At 41.5% G+C, this 23,838-nt stretch overlaps 1 protein-coding gene across 1 annotated transcript in view; it reads left to right on the top strand.

Moving 5' to 3' along the window:
* Positions 1-487: 487 nt before the first annotated feature.
* LOC139660285 (anoctamin-1-like) overlaps positions 488-23,838 on the top strand; it is a gene marked incomplete at its 3' end in the record, with an annotated part of 61,453 nt that continues 38,102 nt past the window's right edge. The window contains exons 1-3 of the mRNA XM_071538380.1: positions 488-916; positions 16,139-16,237; positions 21,861-22,012. Of these exons, the coding sequence (XP_071394481.1) occupies positions 488-916; positions 16,139-16,237; positions 21,861-22,012 (680 nt within the window). The remainder of the gene's footprint in view (positions 917-16,138; positions 16,238-21,860; positions 22,013-23,838) is intronic.

Genomic DNA, 23,838 nt, shown 5'->3' with positions numbered 1-23,838 from the left:
TAATATCAGCTGGATACAGAGAGAATGTATGTGTGTGTGTGTATGTGTGTGTGTGTAGGCATGCGTGCGTATGTGTGTGTGTGTGTGTGTGTGTGTATGTATAAGAGAGAGAGTGAGCGAGAGCGAGAGAGATGAGAGCGTCTTTTTTTAGCTCATCTCATTTTGTCGACTACTTTCGCAATATCGTTTCTGACTGTCATTGCCAGTAAAGTTATTGCATTGAACTGACTTGAATTGAACTGAATAGACTGCATCTCTGTTAGCTGACCAGCACTAACTGACCATCCACACACACACACACACACACACACACACACACACACACAAAAGGAGCCCCAACCCCTACACACCTACGCATGTGACCGCTGGGTCCCCCCCTGTCCTGCACCCACAAACACAATGAGAAACACAAAGCCGACACAGAACACACACACATGCAACACCACACACACCCTGTATCCACGTGTTCTTTGGCTATGCGTCCTAAATGCCCGTCCCTCCCTGTCTGTCCCTGTGTGCTCACTGCCAGCTGCTGAAGGCTCTGACTCCAGAGGAAAACACCCGATGCCAGCACGGCCTCTACTTCCAGGACGGCCAGCGGCGGGTCGACTACGTCCTGACCTACCACGTGAAGAAGCCCGGGGCCGGGCGCCACAGCCGGCAGTCGGCGCGCCTGCTCACCGACAACGCCTTGGCCCGGAGCCTGCGCCGGGGCCCCCGCTGCCGCGAGAAGCAGCACCCGGCGGAGGGGTGGGGGGACTCGCTGTCGCCCCCGTCGCCCCCGTCGCCGGCCGACGCCGAGCTGGGCTGCCAGGGAGAGAGCCTGGACTACCAGGAGGACGACAAGAGGATGAGGAGGGAGGAGTTCGAGGGCAGCCTCAGAGACATGGGGCTGGAGCTGGAGAAGGACGAGGACGTGAGTTTACACCTTCATCCGTTCATTCTTCTGTGCGGCTACACTCTGAACAAATATGGTTCTATGTAGGGCCAGAAAATGCTTCTGCTATGGTCCATGATTGACTTTATTCGATAAATTAAAATACAATGTACAAATGTACATACAGTACTAAAATTCATCAGGATATCGCAATAAAGTCACATGACTTATTTCCATTGTGGTCCTGAGGTCTAGGCTAGGAAGCAGGTAGGAAAAGGGAGAGACATGTATATGCTACTAATTTCCCATTTTTACACTAAAACACCTAATAAAAACAACAATATTATACAATCATGAAAATAATTTAAAAAAAAAACAGAAACCAGTCCAAACTTAGAACTATCCATTTTTTCAGTTGTTTTTTTAAAACTATTCAGAGAATAGGCAGATTTCATTTAGTTTGGGATTTTATTCCCCCCCCCCGTGTAGAGAAATGTACTTCTCCCTACTTTGCTTTTTTTAGATTGGGTTGTTTCAAGTTAGATACACTAGCCCTCGTATTCAGGCCATGGCGCTTTAAAGCAGTGATTCTCCACCTTTTTCATATCAAGGACCCCTAATTTAGTCCACATTAGAGCCACAGACCCCAGAGATTTTGTCTCTCAGACCCAAATCTGAGACTATTTGTATTGTCAGATATGATTTTGTCCAGAATTCCATGACTATCTGTATTACAATACAGATAGTCATGGTAGAGAGAGAACAGAGAAACTATGATCAAAACAGTCATTCTTCAGCATTCTCTAATTTACTCTAAATGAAATAATGGTGAAGTTTAACAATTCATCAGTTTGCTGGGGACCTCCTGGACCTCAAGGACCCCCGGTGGTCCCCGGACCCCACCTTGAGAACCACTCCTTTAAAGACCCCTTTTAAAAATGTTTCTCTATAGCACTGTGCTCAAATGGTTCTACATAGGACCTTTATGGTACTGTGAAAAAAAACCAAAAAAAAAACATGTAAAGATCCAGTGCAATGAGAATAGTGTTTCTCAATTTCCAAGGATCTGTAAAGTTGCCCAAATTATTATAACTGTAATTTGTTGCATTGTGGAAATTTGACAAATGCCTCTGGTTGTCAACAGAATCAAACAGATTCAGAATTCTGATCTACTTCCTGGTGTTAATGATGTCACCTACACCCAGGGTTTAACAAATGCTCTGATTGGTCGACAGTATGCATGGTTAATGAGGTGTTCCATAGTTAGACAATAGCCAATACAAGATGATAATTTTGTTTCTTTATTTTGGTTGCTACAAACACAAACACAGAAGGAGAAATATTTGTGAAAACAAATGAAAGCATGTGTACACACACACACACACACACACACACACACACACACACACACACACACACACACACAGGGAGGATCAGTGGGTTTTCTCTGGGAGCTGACATCAGCTAATTTAGCCATGGAGTCCCACCATGTGTAGTTGTCACAATAGATACATTGTGACCTGGACTACAGGACAGAGATGGGTGTGCGTGTGTGTGTGTTTCTCCTTCAGGGAGTGTAGTGTTGTTTCATTTGGTAACTGTTATTGCTGTTAGATGTTGCATCTTGTGGGACAATTGTCTTTGCCTTGATTCTAATGCACTGTGAAAACAAGGATGCAAACTCATGGAGAGTGAAAAAGGTGACGGATACAAAACAACTCAGAAACCTATTCACTTAAAGGATAGGCCGGTGTTTTTTAATGCATTGCTTACCGTCAACAAATCCTATAAAAATCAACAAATCAAAACAAAATCAACAATGCGTTTGCTCTACTCCTGTTACTTTCTGACTTCCCCCATACCGTTTTTAGCTGTCCACCCGGAAGTCATTGGCTCCAATTGTAAGCTGAAAACCTTTAAATACAGCTCACAAAGACATAGTTTACATTTTAAAAATCGCTAACTGTTACCATGAAAAGTCAGGCTGTTGTAGTTATTACCAAATCAAATTCAAATGGGAACAAATTCTTCATTACGCCGGGGACTCTTTTCGGTGCTATGGAACTACTTTCCTGAGATCGCAAACGTGCTTACTAAGTAGTTTGAGGAAAAAGGTGGCCGGCCCAGTGCATCGTGATGATGAAATATGTTGCCCAGAGCAACGGCATGGCTCTTTGACGTGTTTTTAATCGTTTTTTTTAATACAATGGAGTTCTATGGCTGCTGGGACACGGCTGCATTGGGCACTGGCTATTTTCATAGGATTTGTTGACAGTAAGAAATGCATTAAAAAACACCGGCCTTATCCTTTAAGTGCCCTATTTTGGAATCAAAAAGTTGACCCTTTTGTTTTTATTTAGTCTCCATCTTTGGTGCTAAGCAGTCATTGCTGTGGTGTTTCTGCACTACACTTCCCAGAGTTCACTTTGTCAGTCAAACTGTGTGGCCAGCACTGTGACGCCTTTTTCCTTGGATTTTCCGTTGATGCAGTTTGAGTTTCTCTTTTCTTTGTCTGTTCAGGCATGGTGGCTATCGCTGCTCATGCTAACTACCCAGTTCTTCTTCTGTTTATACCAAACAATGCACAACAGAAACACATCGGTTCCTATGTGCCAGAGGATTTGTCCCAGGAAAGAGCTACCAGACACCGGGTGTTTAGAACAGTGTTTAGTACAGAATGAACCAGTATTGTTGCATCAATCATAGAATAGCAGATATTTACCTCCGCCAATTGAGTTGGACGGGGGTTATGTTTTTGTCCCGTTCTGTCTGTCTGTTTGTTAGCAGGATAATAATAATAATAAGTTATTAACGGATTTGCATGGAACTTTGTGGAAAGTTTGGCCATGGGGCAAGTGGAACTGATTCACTTTTCACACCGATTGGCCAAAGGGGGGGCGTGGTGGTGAGCGTGGCTTCTCATAAAAAAGGCATATAATTTCTGAACAGATTCACATAACACCATCAAACTTATTGGCCTATCAGCAGACAGAAGAAGAGGCAAACCCTCCATTATTAGCCCAATTCAAACAACATGGGAGCACTGGAGAGCTCATTTCCGAGTTTAGACATAACCGCCCTGCCAATGTCTCCAAAACTTACAGTGATAGAAGGGCAGCCATAATGGCCACTGAACCAATATAGTACTGGGGCCAGTTGCATAAAGCTAGTTTAAGACTAGTCTAAGCCTTAGACTAGACTAGACTTGGACTATACTAATTAAGACTGTCTGTTTGGGTTAGGGTTAGGGTTACTTAAATATTACGACTGACTTATTATGAGGTAAGAAAGTTAGCCACCTTCCCCCTGGCTAATCTTGAGTTAAGAACTTTGTTGTCATGGCAGTGAGTCGGCCTAATTGTCAGAGTGGGAAGTTTAAATACTGAAGCTGTTTCATAAAAGACGGCAAATCTCTAGTTTTTGGAAAGAGCCTGAAGAAGAGAGAGTCTTTAGAGACAGAAACAACCCATTAGAGATCTACAACAATCAAGAAGTTGTAGTAGGAACAGGTAAATATTCTAAGACTAGGTCTATCTTTATGCAACTGGCCCCTGATTGGCAGTGTGGTGTTGCGGATAAAATGCTAAAAAGTGGCAAGAATTTCTCATCTCATTTCAGGTCCAGTCATGAAAATGTGTGCATCTCCGGATGTGAAACAAGTTGGTAATGTGAAAAAATGATTAACTTTTGGTGAAAATCTGACGTGGAACTGGCATATATTGACAATTGCATAGCATTGGCAGAGGTATGCGCTCTACTGTTTGCTATTTACTATTCATTTATTTACTACTATTTATATGAAAAAGTTTTGAATTATTGCTTCGACAAGTCTAGCAAGTCTTTCCACATCTGAACAAAATGTCCCAACAAAAATCTGCCAATGGGGTGAGATAATTTCAACAGTTTCACATGCTTTGAAAATGAAACAAGTAACAATACCTACAAATAATGCAGACCACTCCACTAGATAAGAGTAAGGGCGTTTTCACACCTGTGCTTTTAGTCCGGTTAAATCGGACTCTGGTTCGTTTTCCCCCTTGGTGCAATTCGTTTGGGTAGGTGTGAACACAGTAATCGCACTCGGGTGCGGACCCAAACGAACTCTGGAGCGGTTCGTTTGTGGTGGGAATGTGATCCGACCTCGATCCAACCCAACTACCAGGTGTACTCAATTTACTCCGCAAGTTTGAGCTAAATGGCTCCTGTAGCCAGGTATAGCAGGTATAGCCAGGTATAGCCAGGTATAGAAGGTATAGCCAGGTATAGCAGGTATAGCCAGGTATAGCAGGTATAGCAGCTATAGCCAGGTATAGCAGGTATAGCAGGTATAGCAGCTATAGCCAGGTATAGCAGGTATAGCAGGTATAGCAGGTATAGCAGGTATAGCAGCTATAGCAGGTATAGCAGGTATAGCCAGGTATAGCCAGTATAGCATTTTCAAGACGTTTCCTCGAAGTGCATTCGGCATTCTGCTGGTACAGTTTTGCCTGGTATATTGCCCAGATAATTACAACAGTTATGAGCAAATGCCAACTCTGCCGTTGCTCCATGTTGCATAGCAATGTGCACTAGTCCAGAACACAGGACCTTCTTCCTGTATTTACTTTCTTGCTCCCGCCCCAGACACATCTGACCAATAAGCGGAGTGAACGTTCTCACATGGTTTGTAGTGATGCATTTTGGTTCGCTTGGATTTTTCTCCGTGTGAAAAGAAACCAAACCAAGGGGAAAACGCTCCAAGTTTACAAACTCATCAACTGATTCGGACCAGAGCAAACAAACTACAGGTGTGAAAACGCCCTTAAAATTCGCTCCCTCTCAGACAGTTCTCTCTGAGCAGCCCATTCCAACAGCTCAAGTTTGGCCTCAAAATCAGCCATCAGCATTAACTTGGAAACTACATCCGTTGTCTTTGACCTCCCCTCTACGGCTTCAGTGTGCTTTTCAAAGCTCTCTTATAGCCATCTGCAAGTGGATCAGTCCCTGCACTAGAGCATCGACGGCTCCCCCGTCACCCAGTGAAATCAGAGAGCCAATCCAGAGCTCATGGTAAAGCTGCTCCCGTAGCATTTAAAACTTGATGAGTTTGGTGACCCCTTGATTCCCTTGGTGTTTTACATCACCGTTGCAAAGACGACTTGCCGCTTGCTCACCACCTCTGCAGACTGCAGAGAGAAGACAAATATGTATACAGAAGATGGTGAAACATAAAGCAAATTGAATGGGACTGTTTTCAAATTAAAAATGTTTGCATAGTAGTAAAGTATTACTTCCAACAAACCATCTTATGAGTGTCTCAGATAAAATAGACAGTAAAAGTACAGTAAAATAGAAATCGAGAAATCTGATTTTTTTCCGTACACCGTGGTAAGGGGGGCACAGGGATCATCTGTGGGGTTCAGTAGCCACCTCAGCCCCCCCCCCCCCCCCTTAAAACGGGGATGACGGGACTGGAATAAACTTATGTAAAGATGGGAGTTATTTTGCCCCATAGCACAAGACATGTTCATCAGGAACCAAATTCTCGTCAGTCAGTTGGTCAAGGCCAGTCAAATAGTGCTCTCTCACCTCATTGAGGAATGCCTTGCCAGGTGTTACAGTCTCGCTAAGTCCAGTGTCCTGCCAAAGATGCATCATATAACATTGGGTGAATGTACTTGGCAATATTAACTTCCTATTCTATCGAGAAGAACAAATGACAGCCGGAACTAGTTTTGTGATGTTTCATTTGGGAACTTAGGCCCGGATTTACTATGAGATTTGCGGCAGTGCAAATCGAATTGCGGGTACAAAACCTTGATATCTGATCTGCTACGACAGCGCACAGGGTATTTGCGCTTGAAATGGGTTGAAATATCAAGTTTGTAGTAGAGCTATTCGGCAGGCCAGTCGTGAACTGTAACACGCATTATCAAATTAATTGTCAAACCAGAGACAGCAACAATCAGTTTCTCCTACTTGTCAATATGGAACAAATATCTGATATGAACTTCAGTACATAGCGAGACATTACAGCGGGGAGAAAATCAAATCCCTATCGGCAATTGGTTGCTGCTTCAGCGCAGCCTTGCTAATTTGCATAAAGTTAACAGCTCAACTTCATCTCATTGCTCTGGTCACTGGCATCGCGCTGCTTTTGGTGCGAGTGCACAGTAAGTCCCCTAGTACTGCTGCTTTCACAGTATGGACAAATTTGTTTTGTACTGCAAACACACATAGAAAGACTCCACTTGTGTCATGTTGAAAATCAGAATAATAAAGCTATCAAATGTTGGATATCAAATGCTTTTAGATTTCACTATTTTATGCAATACTCCATGACAAAAATGATGAATGGGCAATGATACTTTCCATAGTAATATGCCTAATGGATAACTCATCGTGGCCCTGTATAGCTCAGTGGGTAGAGCATGGCACTAACAGGGTTACGCGTTTGATTTAGACTGTGACCACCCATGCTTAAAATGTATACATTCATGGTACTAGAGCAGTGATTCTCAACCTTTTTCATATCAAGGACATATCATGTCTCGGACCCAAATCTGAGAATATTTTTATTGTCAGATATGATTTTGTCCAGAATTCCACAACTATCTATATTGTAGGTAAAGGGATAACAGTGAAACTATGATCAAAACAGTCATTCATCTACATTCTCTAATTGTGTTGTATAGTAATGGTGAAGTTTAACACTTCATCAATTTGCTGGGGACCCCTGGAACCCCCTCGAGGACCCCTGGTGGTCCCCGGACCCCACGTTGATAATCACTGTACTAGAGGGTTGGATGAAAGCATCCACCAATTGGCACTGTTATGTTAAGGGTTATATCAGGCTCAAGCAGTACAGAGTTATCCATTAGTCATATTATTATGGGATAGATCATTGGCAACCCTTATAATTTAAATATAAAAACACATCTTAATTATTCTGCTTCCCAACATGGCAGAACTGTAGACATATGTGTGTTTGCAGTAGGTGACAAAACAAAGTTATCCATGGGAGGTGAGACTGGACTTCCAACCATGACAATTAAACAAAATTGACATTGCGGCTCATTTTAACATAGGTATCACTTAACGGACAAATTAGAGTAAACAAAGTGATTAAAGGAACAGTTCACCCAAAAATGAAAATTCTGTCATCATCTACTCACCCTCATGGCAAATTAACTACTCCTTTAAATTGTTTCCAATGTGCATTTCTCAAAATAGTTACCATTTTATAAAACAGAAATTATGCTAATTTGGGTTGCTCAGATTATGCTCAGATTAAGCTACATACCTTTGTGTACTGTACTGAAATCAGTAGTATCATTAAAAGAGAACTATATACAGAAGTCATCTACATTTTATGACAACAAAAATCACTGTGAAACATGTCGGAGGTCAATGGATTTTAATTTATTGATACCGTAGGGGGACAGCAATGAGCTATGTCTCCCTATTGGAAGGGACAGACTAATTATGGGCCGGTGATTTGCACCCGTGTCTGATTGCAAGTGCTGCCAGAGGCTCCGCGAACTGATAAAAGACAGAGCGGAGCCTTCTGGGAAGATACTCTGCTCCTTCTGCAGCTTGGCACCCTGTGGGGGGGGGGAGGGTGTCGTTCACAGCTACTAGGGCCGCCGGCATTGAAGACAGCTATTTTAGGAGGGTGCTGTTGGTTCCAGTGTGAGGAGGGGAGGCTAGTTGCCTTCCTGTAAGTCAGATAGGGTTGGGCCTTTAGGAGTGCACCTGCTGGGCTGCTGCTAGAGTTTTTATAGTGTGGGGAGTTTAGCGCAATTGGCCTCAATTGGCTTATGGATTGGGGGTCCCTGTCTTTGGCCTTCTTCCCTAGAGGTGATAATGAGTGCCTAAAGTTTCTAGCGTAGGACCCAAATGCAGAACAGCAAGGCAGGAGACAGGCTTGGGAATCAACAAAGGTTTTACTGGTAGTCTCAGCAGGCAAAGAATACTACGGAAGCCGAGAACGGCCGTGCTTGCAATTATCTCGAGATCACAAGTTAATTATCTCGTTATCTTGAGAAAACAAGGTTTGTTATCTCGAGATAATGAGATACTCAACCCGTTATCACGAGAAAACAAAATGTTGTTTCCTCTTATTAGATATAATGTTTATCAGAGATCAGGAGTGCCATGCCAGCATGCATAGATGGCGTCTTGACAACTCTAGCCACCGATTTAAGCTGAAAATCGTAACTGCAGCAAACAAAACTACACATTTATGCCTTGACTTCCTGTTCAGTTATGAATCCTACCCGACAGTCATGACAGTGATCTTGAAGGCTGAAATCAGGTGTGATCAAATGAACCAGACACTCATTTTCGAGTTCTCCATAATTATCCTGTGATCTCGAGAAAACAAAAGTCGTTTTCTTGTGATAAATTATCTCGTTATCTCGAGAAACGGCCTTTTGTTTCTCGAGATAACAAGATAAATTAACCCGTTATCTCAAGAAAACAAGCTTTGTTATCTCAAGATAACAAAATAATTAACTCATGATCTCCAGATAACGGCATTAAAAAAATTATTGCAAGCACGGCTGTTCTCAGCTTCCATAGAATACAGAACATAGGTCTAGACTAACAAACAAGCAGAGAAAGGTGGGTGGCTGAGAACTTAAATACTGGACTAGCAAATTAACTAACAAGGGACAGCTGGTGAGGCACTGAACGGCATGTGGGGAACACTGGGACACCATCTGCTGGAAAACCCCAAACAAGGCAGACTAAGGGACTGATGAGAGGCAAACTGAAGCAGGGCCAGGTGTGGAGTCAGGGTGACCACAGGAGACAGAGGTCGTGACACTAATGGGTGCCATGGCTAAACTAGCCTGTAGTCTAGCCTGGCAAGTCTAGCCTTCAATGAAGTTGATCTTATTGTCTGATTCCTGTTGTTGTGGGGTGGTTATGAAACAGCCTCTGACACTGGACACAGACCGATCTACCAAAGGTGGTGGCAGCATTGCGCTATCCTGTCTAATCCAGTTATTTATCACCTCTAAAGTACAAAGTTTATTACAATATTTTGTCTATCTAGGAGTCCTGTTGGGGGCCAATTCTACAGCCAGTTTGGAAGTTCCCACAGTCAGAATCTGTTAATGCCATGCTCTACCCATTAAAGGAATAGTTTACCCAAAAATGAAAATTGTGTCATCATCTACTCACCCTCATGCCAGTTGAAACACAGGTGAAGTTTGTCCATATAACACACAGGGGGGCTGCCAGCACAACTCCATAGCAGCCTTCTCCAAAACAACTGAAGTCAGTGGGGACCAGTTCTTCAGAGTTCCAAAAAGACCTACAGTATATTTACACCATCATTTAGTGCAAATCTTAACTACAGCTGCTTGATTTGCAACAAATAATGGTGTATAGGTCTTTTGATTGTTTGGCTGTTTTTGTTTTGGAACTCTAAAGAACAGGTCCCCATTGAATTGCTACGAAGTTGTGCTGGCAACCTCCCTGTGTGTTATATGGATTAACAAATTTCACCTTGTTTCATTTGAGTAGATGATGACAGAATTTTCCTTTTGTGGGTGAACTATTCCTTTAAGTATAGCAAGTTTTCCATATGAGGCTTTTTTGTTATAAGACCTACTATAAAAATGAGATATGCACTCTATCAAATATTCAGTATGAGTTGCCTCCTTGACAGGCCTTTCTGTGCCCTCTTCATTTAATAAATCTGCCCCCAAAAGGAATTACAGATTGGTGAATTGAATTGACACTGATGTTGCAGACAAACCTTGTCCGGATATAACTTGAAATGTTTCTTGTTGATTGGTCATACTTATAGTGTAGCAAAAGGCCTCTAAATAGTTCACCAAGCTGGCTACTCAAGAAAACTCCACGCAAACAAAATTTTTCTATGTGGACATTCACCAAGACTGCAACAATGTATAGCTAGTGTATAACTACTTTTGGGGCGTTTTTGTAATCACTGTGAAAAGAGGCTGTATTCCCTAACAGTTCTTCACTCGTAAGTGGCTTTGCAATGAATCCAAAATACTGAGTTCCCTGCTGTCACTCAGATTGTCCTCTAGGTGGTGGCTGTCAATAAATTAAAAAATCACCATGAAAATAAATAGTATAATCTCCTATAGCAGTGATTCTCAACCTTTTTCATATCAAGGACCTCTATTTTAGTCCACATTGGAGCCATGGACCCCCATTTGATGAGATTTTATCTCTCAGACCCAAATCTGAGAATATTTTTATTGTTAGATATGATTTTGCCCAGAATTCCATGACTATCTGTATTGTAGGCATGAGATAACAGAGAAACTATGATCAGAACAGTCATTCTTCTACATTCTCTAATTGTGTTAACTTCTTGTAAATGAAATAATGGTGAAATTTGACAATTTATCAATTTGCTGGGGATCCCCAACAACCCCCCTCAAGGACCCCATGGTGGTCCCCGGACCCCACGTTGAGAACCACTGTCCTATAGAATACAAATAAGACTTCTCCAACCCTTCAGGCCTGCTGGCTGTGGGCATTATCCATTATTCAACCCCAGGGCAGTATATATAATTAGGCTTCCACTGTGAAGCAGGAAAACCTAATTATGGGTTAGTTCAACTTCCACTTCCCTTTCCCTTTTTAGCTTTATTGATGACCGTTTTATCAAAGGACATAATACTATAAAATTGAGAAATAAGTGATCTCTGAAGAGGCATGTGTGAGAAAGAACAATCTCAAGGCTGTTTGGGAGGTTGTGCAGGGAATTGAGGAAAGAGAATTGAAACAAAATGTCTAATTTGGAAATAATGAAAATGATGGGAAGAAGGTAGACTATACTTTAATGCCCGTCCAATGCCCGCTGCAGACCTAAAGTTGAAGTTGAAGAAGTTAAGGTAAAATCATACAAAACATTCTCATGAAACAAGTCTTTAAAATGTTCAACACCTTTTTTTTTTTCTTCCAGACAGAAAATGTTGAACATGATAGGAGCATATATGTTCCCAGGGTCCCCGGTTCAATATTCTGTTAACACACATTAACCCTCCTATTGTGTTCGGGTTAGGGTTAGACCCGTTTCAAGTTAAAATATTTCATAAATATTATCCAGTTTTTTTTTATTGGAACAAGGCTTCAAAACAGCTATATAAACACAACAAAACCAATGGTTATCATTTTATTTTATTTTGAAGGTCTCTTACCCTAACCCTAAACCCTAACCCTAACCCTAGAACTGGGGAACATAGGACCCTTTGTCATGTTCCCATTATGTGCCATATAAATCTGGGGAACATAGGACCCTGGGTACATAGGAATGACTCCTGATAGGGATGGTGGAAACACTATCAACTATGGGAGCTAAAGTAGAGACAGCAGAGAATTTAAAATAATGCTTGAGCTGCACTAAAAATAGTCCCCGGCGTAATGAAGAATTTATTCCCATTTGAATTTGATTTGGTAATAACTACAATAGCCTGACTTTTCATGGTAACAGTTAGCGATTTTTAAAATTGAAACTACTAGGTTTTTTGCTTACAATTGGAGCCAATGACTTCAGGTTTGAAGGCTAAAAAGGGAACTCGGGAAGTCGGAATAATGTTTTGCTTACCACTGTAGCTGAGAAAACGATCTTGGGTCATTCTACAAAAACGGTGGAAGTGCTGTCACTTACTTTTGCATACACCAAAATCCTTTAAGTTGACCTAATAACCACATTAATTATATATGTTCAATAAATAAAGACTGTCCTTGCAATGTTAAAACAAAGTTTATTGGCGGAGGCATACAACCGCGAGGCAGTTATTTCTAGTTTTATACAATAATTTATTTTTCTCATTTTCATGAAGCGTGCCAATAATTCTGGAGTTGACCTTTCAAGAACTGGATGTCTGTGGTAGTAGTACATCAAATAATAGTACATCAATAAAGTTATCAATAATGTTATCACAACATACACAAAATTTACAAATCATCACCATGGAATAGAAGTTCTAATCCTATACACCATGAAGATTTGTAAATTTTGTTCAATTGGCTATGGAGTTCTGTCCCGGTTGGGATGATAACAATTGTGATGAGCCACTTCCTCCAAAATGCTGAGCACTACTGGGTAGGCCTCTGTGTCAGTAGTAGCATCTAACTGGACCACATAGTACATAAACAAAAGAGTACATAACTGTAATACCTGGACTAGCATTTTCAGCTCTGCTAGCCAAGAGTCACAAATCTCTAGCTATTGCTTGACTGTATGCAGCCATTACTATCGTAGCCTAGCAACCAGTTGGGGAGCAAGGCAAGTACAATTGATCTATGCACTCTGATATAGATCAACTAATGGAAATTAGATGACACCATGAGATACTTTGATTTGATTTGAACACCCCCCTCATTATCATATGGACAAGGAAATACAAAAATAAATAAGTACAGAAATTCATAAATAGTCAAACTAGAATAGCACTCAGAGAGAAGTTTGTACAATGTCGGATTTAATGCTCTAATGCAGGGTTTCCCAAACCTCTCCTCGAGTACCCCTTGTCCTGCATGTTTTAGATCTCTCCCTGCTCCAACACAGCTGATTCAAATGATGAACTCTTTATCAACCCCTGAAGCTGCTTGTTAACAAGCTGATCATTTAAATCAGCTGTGTTGGAGCAGGGAGAGATCTAAAACATGCAGGACAAGGGGTACTCAAGGAGAGGTTTGGGAAACCCTGCTCTAATGCACTGAGGCGGGAAGTAGGGAGAGATGTTTGAAGGGATGGATGCTGGAGACTTGGGCCCTGTCCACACGTATACGGATATTTTTGAAAATGTAGTATTTCCTTTGTGTGGCCTCCTGTCCACACAAAAACTTTTGGAAAACGCCTTCCAGGGTGGAGATTTTTCAAAACTCTGTTTTTGTGTATGCGTGTGGACCGGTGAAACAGAGCTTTTGGAAAATGTAGACATCATCACCTCAACTTGCGTGTAGTCAGCTCGCTTTTGAAAAAAGTGGCAGAAACGAAGCAGAGCGCTCAGTTTGTTGCCAGGCAACCAAAGTAGCGCTGCGTTGTCCTCTTGTGAGAAGTGACCGCGGATCTTATCCGCTCAAGTTGAACTATTTTGCACTCTTTGCGCGACCAACCGCTCCGCAACGCGAGCACTGGAGAGGCGCTTTAAATAGTTTTTGCGTTCTCGTGTGGACGGAGAGATTTTGTAAAACACTGTTGGTGTGGACAGGAAGTTTTTTGAAAACGGAGGAGGAAAAAATGCGTTATCCGAAATATCCATATACGTGTGGACAGGGCCTTAGTGGAAATTCAGACAGACTCACCACATGTGAATCTAACAACTGAATGCTGGTGGGAAGACAGAAAACACAGTTGGGCCTCTTTTGTTTCAATTAAACTAAACTAAACAATGTTACACTTAACGACAGCTGTAACAGCACTTAAACTGCAGGAAAATGACCGTAGGCAATGGTAAGGGAAGCTGTGGTTGTCACTTAAAAAGAGAGATTTATTCTTGATTCTTGTGTTTATACTTGTGTTTCTACGGTTTATGCTTGAACATCAAAAACTGTTAAGTTTTGCTCTGCTGACTGTTGGTCATCCAGAGACTCTCTCTTTCCCTCCCTCTCTCTCTCTCTCAGACATGTAGTGATAGTGGGCCAGGCAGCTTGGTTTGTTTGGCCCTGCTGTCAGGATGGATGGATGATTCGCCCTCTAAGCCGAAAGATAAACAATAAACTTGTCCTGGTTTTCTCTCTTGGCCTTATTTTCCTCTTTGTTCTGGGCTCATCTCTTTATTTAATATTGACTTCTCAAGTCTGTGTTACACACTGTTGACAGCTAAACATTTCCATTGACACCAACGCAATACTAACAATTAGAAAATGATAGACTGGGAATATTAAAGTCAAGTTTATTTACAGAACACTTTTCATGCAACCAAAGTGCTTTGTAAACATAAAGGAAATAAAACAACATGAATATCAAAGTGAAGCAACAATAAAATATCAACATCATAGAAATAAAACAACATAGTAAAACAAATTATTTAAGAAAGAAAGTTACAAAAAGCATAGGCATGAAACAGTGTACCAGAAAGTACAAGTCCAGGCATGGGTAAAAGAACATTATGAAATGCAGCAGTGAAAAGATGTGTTTTTATGTTGTTATCACATACGTCCTACATATTCCTCAGTGTGTGCATGGTTTCAATAGCGCATGGCATAGAAGAGTGAGGTTTGGCTTAACAAAGTCTGTTTGCACAGCAGCTACTATAGGCAGCTTTGTTGAATATTCAGTTCTGATTGGCTAATGAATGCATTCTGAGGTCTGTTATTTCTGAATAACAGACTGCTGTTTTACATCTAATCATATCACTCCGTAGTCAAGAATCTGGTCCATTTTGTTGTTTTCTAAATTAGAAATCAACAAAATGGACCGGATTTGATTATCAAATTAACTAACGCAATCAGTACTCCTTGATTGCTGCAGACGGTCCTGGTATTTTTTGGCAGAAGCTTGTAAGTTACTTTAGGTTGTAATGAAAGAAAATAAAATGATTTAGAATCAATATTTTGTGTTAAATGTCTTTGGTAAGTAGCCAGGTAATAAGCAAGATGTACAACAAGCCTCCACCTCACCTTGTGTTCTTGATTCATCCTTTCAGGGCTTATTTTCAGGGCTGAGTCATTCCTATGTTCCCAGGGTCCTATGTTCCCCAGATTTATATAGCACATAATGGGAACATGACAAAGGGTCCTATGTTCCCAGGGTCCTATGTTCCCCAGTTCTACATATGTGCTCTCCCAGGGTCCTATGTTACCAGTGTCCTATGTTCCCCAGCTCTATATAGCACATAATGGGAACCTGAAAAAGATGTTCCCCAGCTCTGTATTCGCTTAATATGTTTAGGGTTAGGGTTAGGGTTAGGGTTAAGGTTAGAGTAGGCATACAACCGCGAGGCGGTTATTTCTAGTTTTTACAACTAACAGACAGTTAAGACAAATGACTTCACTGTCGAGCTTAGCTTCCTTATGTAGTAGGCTTGCAGTTCTATATCTAACTGAGGCTGCATTGTGAATCCTATGCCAAAACCTTAGCCATAAGCCGGTCCTTCTTCAATAATCAGGAATGTCATTTTGCAGGGTTTTGTTTTTTAGATACAACATGCTATTCATTTCTAATGGGAAATTACTGTATTCCTGCTTCTTTGTCTTCCTGATCACATCCCTGCATTTCATTGTAATGACTTTTGATATTGCAAGTTGTGTGTAGTTGAGCTCTCTGTGTTGTATTTTTGCCAGGCCAAGACCCCAGGTGTGGGCTTTGTGAAGATTCATGCTCCCTGGAATGTTCTCTGCCGGGAGGCCGAATTTATGAAGCTAAAGATGCCCACTAAGAAAGTAAGACTGATTTTTTTTCTCTCTCTCTTCTCTTCTTTTTCTTTCACTTTTAATCCTTCCTCTGTGTCTGTCCAAGTTAAGAAGGGACATTTAAAAGTTAAAATGCCTGGCTTACAGACTCACACAGCATTTTGGGTACAACAATGCCAACAACAAACATGGCAGAGAACAGTACTTACCATTACTATTACTATTGGGATCATCATTTCTTTTCCCTGTATTATAAGTGAGCTACTATTGCCACTATTGTCACAGAGGGAGAGTAGACTATTCTATTAACTAATTTATGGCAACAGGGAGACTCAATCACAGGCTATCAAAGACTTGTGTAAACCTGAATAAGACCTCAACCAGAGCATGGCTGATAGACAAGGTACTCTTGCATTTCAACATAGCTATGGTTAGATTTTCTGCCTTATACATTTTCAATTTATAATGGTGGAGGGTGTAAAACTAGGGTTAGGGTTAGGTTAGGGTCGCTCAGAATTGGCTGTTCCAAAACATTCCATGTTACGTTGATGGTTTTGTTGGAGCTGGGAAAGGCCAACTCCAACACTAATGGCAACTAGAAAAGGCAAAATTTTCTGAAGAAAATGTATGTGTGCTTGCTGTCCTAGCAACAGTCTGTCCTTTGACTTGGTGTTTGTACATGCACTAGTTAGTAGCAGTAGTAGTAGTAGTAGTAGTAGTAGTAGTAGTAGTAGTAGTAGTAGCCTAGTAGTAGTAGCAATAATAGAACTGTTCCCCCTCCATGTACATATTAAAAGGAAAACTTATAAACTCTGGCAACACTTAAACCAATCAGACCAGCAATCATTAAAATGTCAAGCCCTTCTCTGCAACCAGCATTCCCTACAATGTAATTCCCTGAACCAGCTGGTATCAGATCTCAGCAGCATGTCACCACGAAGATACACACCAACACACACCTAGAGACCAAAACACACCGAGACCAACACACACCAACAGACCAAAACACACCAAGAGAGACACAATAAAGTGCATTGACCTCCACTTAAAACAGCACTACACAGATAATTTGAATAACGGAATTAAAAACCAGAATAAACTTCAGCACTATCACACACTTAACAGAGAAATTAAATTGCCAAATACCTTTGCATTCATGAAATTAAAGAAAGAAACATTCTTAGTAAATATAGACTTGGGGACCATAACTTGGAAATTGAAAAAAACCTTCCAGGTTTGGTCTTTGGGTTTCCAGGTTTGAAAAACAAAACAAAACTGGAAAACCAAAGACCAGAGGCTCTGCAGCACTGCAATCTCATGGAAATAGAGACAGAAATACACTTTCTGTTCTCATGTCCAATGACAAGGTAAGAGAAACCTATGACCCTAAATTTAAAGAAATATTCTCTGCTCTATAAACTTATTTTATTATTAATATTGACTATTTAAAAGCTATCTGAATTAACATGAACAGATAGGAATTGTTATTGTACAATATGCGCTATTATAAGAGAGACAGACAGACAGAACTGTTCACTGCAGACCTAGCTTCAGTTTATATGGAAAGAGAGATTGATCGGGTCTTGCATTCGCCAAAGTGAATAAATCCCAAATCTTTTACACAAAACACAAATCTGCTAGCTCAGTCTAATTGTAACTAAACATTCGGCCGAAAAAATAGTTTTTTCAGCATACAATCGTTGGAAAGTTCCGTAGCGGTAGATCGCGTCATAACCAGACAGCAGTCACTCTGCCTCACAGGAGACTGTCTTTGTGCACATGCATCTGAATAAACAGCAATATAATATAGATGTATAGATTTTGTGTGTGTGTGTGGGTTTACACGGCATACTGGCTTTTCCCTCTGCATTGAAAATCCCAAGAATGGCCAGAATCGTAATAGATGAAGGTCTGTGCTGCCTAACTCTGTGTAGACTGCTCATGAAGAAGAAAAGTCCATACATCCATAATTGATCTCGTGGATGCATCGGTAAAACGGCGATATGATATAAATGTATAGATTTCACTTTTCATGCTTCAGTTTATTACAATGCATGATACTGGTCACTCTGTTCTGGAAAATACTTATTGGACAAACCATGGGACAAAAAAGAGAGCGCTGCTCTCTCGGTGTGTAGATAAACGTCAATGGCGGAAAAAACGGAACTTCACTGTGAAACGAAAAGGTTAAAATGCTTGTCATTGGAGGAGAGGAGCTGACCCCATCAAAAATTCACATTTAATCGTGAATATCTCAGAAACCTTGTGACAGATCTCTTAGAAAAATACACACGCGACGTAGAACGCACCGTTTGATGTATGATATGTCTATGTAACGTCAAAACTGTAGACGAAGAAAGTACACAAAAAATTTCCGTAAGAGGAATAAGAAGAATATTAAAGACGACAGTAATAGTGTGCTTTGCCTACAGCAAGTACACTAATTAAAAGTGAATGTTTTACCACAAAAAATTCACATAGAGCTTTAAATATTAGTATGGGTGTTGAAATTCAGGGTATAGGCAACAATAAGACATTGATAGTGTGCATAAAGTGGCTCATCTTGCTTTGATAGAGGATTTTGAGCATTATGCATTGCGCATGGAGCACATTTTAAGACAGCACACCAACTTTATAACTGAGAGTGCAGAGTGCCTACTATAGATTCAGGTCAAACTTTTTTTTTATTTCTTTCACTGCTCTGCACTAAGCGATTTCAGACCCTATAACTGATCCTGAAACGAACGTGTGCTATGTGGAGATTTCCTTGATTTGTAATGATATAAACCAATATCCACACACGCGGGCCAGTTGTGCTGCTGTTTCCACCTCTTTTCTAAAGCTTGTTGTCAAAACCCAGCCGACTCTGAGCTCCTCCCGACCCGAGCTTTTAATTTTTTTTAAAACTAGCTTGTGTCCTCCCTAGCCATTTAAAAGTGGACCTCACCCCGTCCCATCCCTGAAAAAAATCTTGTAATGGCAGAATCGATGAAGCGAGCAAGTAAACTTGATAAACTAGTAAACGTGCTACCTACCTCTTCACTTGTCATTGTGGGACAATGTAATGTAATGTATGTAACCTTCAGCGGGAGAAAAATCTGGCAAAGTGTGACTAGTAACTGGCAACACTTCTCCGTAGGTACGTTTAGCTTAGCTATTAGCCTTTATGTACGGTTTGTCCTTAGTGGCTTCCGTAGTCCAGCAGCTTTGCTGTGCTTTATTTACAAATGTGTTGCGGCTAGTGGTCAGAAAATCACTTAGTGTAGGTTTAATATAGCTCACACCTGCTGAAAGGCTATATTTTTTTCGCTTGGTTATTAATCCACCACTGAGGGTTCCAGAAAGTACTTTTTAGTGTGCCACAACCTCAGTTACCAAAAATTAAATTTCTGCATTAGAAAAATTCTTCCTCTTTGTCTGAGCTATGTTCAGCATAGGGGAGACATCAATGACATTTCCTGCAGCATTTAAAGGGAAGGTTGTTACCATATATGGTCAATTGGTGGTGTGTATGTATGTTAATGAGTGGCTGTGCACAAGCATGATGGTAGTTTAGAAAGCGTGGTATTTAATAAGCCATATTACTTACAGGTGTGTGTACACACATTTGTTAAATACCATTTTTTTTGTACGACTGATTATTCAAAATTTTATTTGTAAGAGAGAATTTAGAACCTTTTCTACGCAACGTTGATAAATAAGGGCCCAGGTTCTTTCTGTTAAAAGGGGTGAAAGACCTTAGGACATAGCCCAGAATCAGTGTTGCCAACTTGGCGACTTTGTCGCTAGACTTAGCAACTTTTCAGCCCCCCTGGCGACTTTATTTCTCAAGAGCGACTAGCGACAAATCTGGTGACTTTTTCTGACCATGGGAAGCAATGTTAATGTGTTGAATTCCAAAGCATTTGGCACTAAATTGGTACAGCTGATGCCGGTTTGCTCTACTTGCTTGTCTAATCCAGAGAGGTCTGATGATCACAGCGCTTCCCACACATAGCGTAGCTCCCTCCCTCCGCTGCAAGCAGGGACTGTAGCATAGGGTCCACTTGTAATTGCCACCGGCGTAGGCCGAAACTGGCCTGGGTGGGCGGAGTCAGCACTTATATTAAAACTGGCTATGCCGCAGCATGCATAACAAGTGCAGCATTATATATTGATATGCAAATTATCGTATGACGTCATCTGGCGACTTCTAGCGACTTTCTGAGCAGCCAATAGCTACTTTCCTTGGAAAAGAGTTGGCAACACTGCCCAGAATAAGTTAAAATTGTCTATGAAAGGAACTCCAGTGGCAGCACAATACTGATTTAGCCAGCCATGGAGAGAAAACAGCCTGTGACCTGTGCTCTATTCCCTTTCAGTGTGTAGGAAGGGGGCCTGATATAATAATTTGAAAGCCAGTGTCAAGGAAATAAATCAAGTCACTAAAATCCGAAAAAAGAAATCTGGTCACATACTGTATCAGTAGTGCTAATGTGACTAACGATGGTATCCAGGCTCGGATGACTGTCCAGAATAGATGGGGGTTTCTACTGTAGGTTCCGGATTTGGGCACCCAGAAAACAGTTAGTCTTCAAGGGACCTGTTGCCCAGGGCAGAGAGACATTCCTAACAACCCCGATGAGTCCCCGATGATCAAGGTGGTAGGTAGGTAGGTGGTATAGTAGAGTCAGAGGGTGAGACCAGGCAAGGTGGCTGGCTGGGGAGGGTCTGCCTCCTCGGAGCAGCAGACGGAGAGCCACGCTGGTGTCTAGATCTTTGGCTGTCTCCACAACTGTTTTTCCTGACCTGGAGATTGTGGTTGAGTGCCAGGGGTGACCTCAAGGTCTACATCCATGCCCCCCAGGACCAGAATCTTGTTTGCAGTTTGTACAGGGTATCAGGGACTGTTACCTGCTGACTAACTCTCCCCGGCTTGCCTTTGGCCACCACCTCTGACTACAGGTTGTGTGACTGGGGAGTGGAAATACTTCCGGGGGAAGTGCCATTCCGGGATAAGGTGGTGTCAGCAGTGTTTGTAGTCCCTGAGGCCAGCTACTTCCTCAAAGAAATCAGTTCTGACAGATACCGGTATCCCAAACAGTGAGGAAGGGAGACCGCAAACAGTGGTACAGTTTATTGCTAGCCTAGGAAGCTAGCCTGCTAAAAACACAACACTGGGGAGGATAGGCAAGTGGACCAGCAGCAGCAGTCTAAAAAATCCAACAAATAACGGATTAACTATAAAACTAAATAAAAACTAAATTTATAAGACCAGCAGTAAAATAAAGTACTAAAAAGTGAAATAAAATCTTAGAAACAAACTCAGGTGAGGGAAACGGCTCACAGGGATTTGCAGCATGACAACCAGAAGCAGGTGGCTGGCTGCAGGTGACTATACTATTAAAACATGCAAATAATATTGAAAAAATCTAGAAGGAACAAAGATTTGTTTGTTGATTATTTGTGCTTTGCTGAACATGGTATTTGGATTCGGAAACAGCCCTACTATTAACCTTGTGAAGTGCTTTGTAACAAAGTGTTTTTGTGGTGCTTCATTAATAAGTTCACTTGACTGTATATTGTTGGGTTTTACATCAATGAAGAGAAGATCACCTGGCTAATCAAAACAATTAGTTAACCCATAACCCTTTGTCTGTTGGTTGATTTCCAGGTATATGAGATGAAGCAGTCCAGCAGTGTTTTAGAGAAGATCAACTCGTTGATCAGTAAGGTTTCAGAGCCTCTCCATCCAAATGTTGAGGAACACCACACCAAGAACATCAAACACCTGTCATACACTTTCTCCAGGGAAAAACAACACCTGTAAGTACATATTTTACACTACAGCAGTCTTCTTAGTATTATCAGTGGCAGTGCCGAGAAGTCTTTTTGTTGATTCGTTCATGTTCGGTCAGTACATCTAAATGAATCGAACTTTCGAGTTTTTGTGGTTTTCAAGCTTTTTCTTAGATGGAGCTACAGTATCTGGTCTTCATACAGCTCCGGGCAATGTCCTGTGTGCCTACACAGTAAGTGTTGTACTCGTTTTAGGCCAGCAGAGGGAAAGATATCCTATTTAATTACTGTTAATGGTTTTTATTATTATTATTATGTTTTCGGGTTGTCCGTACGTACGTACGTACGTACGTCCCATTCTCGTGAATGCGATATCTCAGGAACTCCTTGAGGGAATTTCTTCAAATTTGGCACAAACATCCACTTGGACTCAAGGATGAACTGATTAGATTTTGGTGGTCAAAGGTCAAGGTCACTGTGACCTCATGCCCGTCTCATTCTCATGAACGTGCTATCTCAGGAACGCCTTGAGGGAATTTCATTACATCTGGCACAAACGTCCACTTGGACTCAAGGATGAACTGATTCGAATTTGGTGGTCAAAGGTCAAGGTCACTGTGACCTCACAAAAGATGTTTTTGGCCATAACTCAAGAATTCATACGTTAATTATGACAAAATTTCACACAAATGTCTAATAGGATAAAATGATGAAGTGATGACATTTTATCTCCAAAAGTTCAAAGGTCAACTGTCCTTGCAACAAATAACTTCCAACCAAGCTGGAAACCGCAGCAGCGTTCCTACCTGGGTAGACACAGTATCTGCAGGCTGTCCGAGACAAGCAGTATCTTGAGCGTTCGATACTCCTGCTATGTCGAGTCGAGTTTGAGTTTTCAGTATACCGGCACATGAACAAATCAGTCAACAAAGCAATATCTAAGTACCACTAGCCCCGAGGGCAAAAACACAAGTCGGCACATGACACAAAACTATACAACCGCTCAATACAAGGACAGACAGTTGTCATACTAACACAAACAATATTATTTGTTTGTTCATTGAAACCATGTCTATCAACTTATCGTCCCTACAACAAAACAGTAGTTCTTTTGTGGTAAAGTACCACAGGCACGGGAGCGTGTCTATGTTCCCTCAGCCCTATGTTCCCTCAGTCCTATGTTCCCTCAGATCAGTACCTCCGCCAATGAGGTAATGTTTTCGCCCCTTTCGCCTCCTAACCCTAACCCTCTGATGCTGAGGGAACATGGGGCTGAGGGAACATAGGGCCTAATTTGGGTGGGGAAAAAAATTCATGAGGGAACATAGGGCTGAGGGAACATAGGGATGACCCCGCAGGGACAGTGTCATTTGCAGGCTGTCGGTGACCAGCAGCAACTCCAGCATTCAGTATCGCTGCCGTGTCGAATCGATGTCCAGTGTTCCGTATGTGGGTTACGTACATACTGAAACTCGACAACCCAAATGAACAGCTGGCTCAATGAGGAAGTAGTACTACATTGTTAAGCGAGCCATTCATTTGGGTTCTCGAGTTTCAGTACGTACGTAACCCATATACAGAATACTCGAACGACTCAAGGAATGACTCAACATGGAAGTATCGATGCTGCTTGTCTCGGACAGCTTGGATAGGGATTTGAAAGTGAAACTAGAAATCCTGAATGAACAGCACGCTCAACAATAATATATACTACTTCCACAAAGAGCGGGTTGGAAAGTGCGATGTCTTAATTTAACGTCCTGTACATGGCAATCATTCAGTCGTTTAATGAGCTTTGGAAACTCGAAGTGGGAGGAACCAGTACGTACCACTACAGAGAATGATTCGGTACA

The sequence above is a fragment of the Centroberyx affinis genome, unplaced genomic scaffold (assembly GCF_046629955.1).
Source record: "Centroberyx affinis isolate AG114_WGS23_722 - 3 ecotype Tasmania unplaced genomic scaffold, CSIRO-AGI_Caff_v1 ptg003266l_1, whole genome shotgun sequence".
In the NCBI taxonomy this organism is placed as follows: domain Eukaryota; kingdom Metazoa; phylum Chordata; class Actinopteri; order Beryciformes; family Berycidae; genus Centroberyx; species Centroberyx affinis.
Note: the sequence above shows the minus strand (reverse complement) of the source record. Positions and strands in the feature narration are given on the sequence as shown.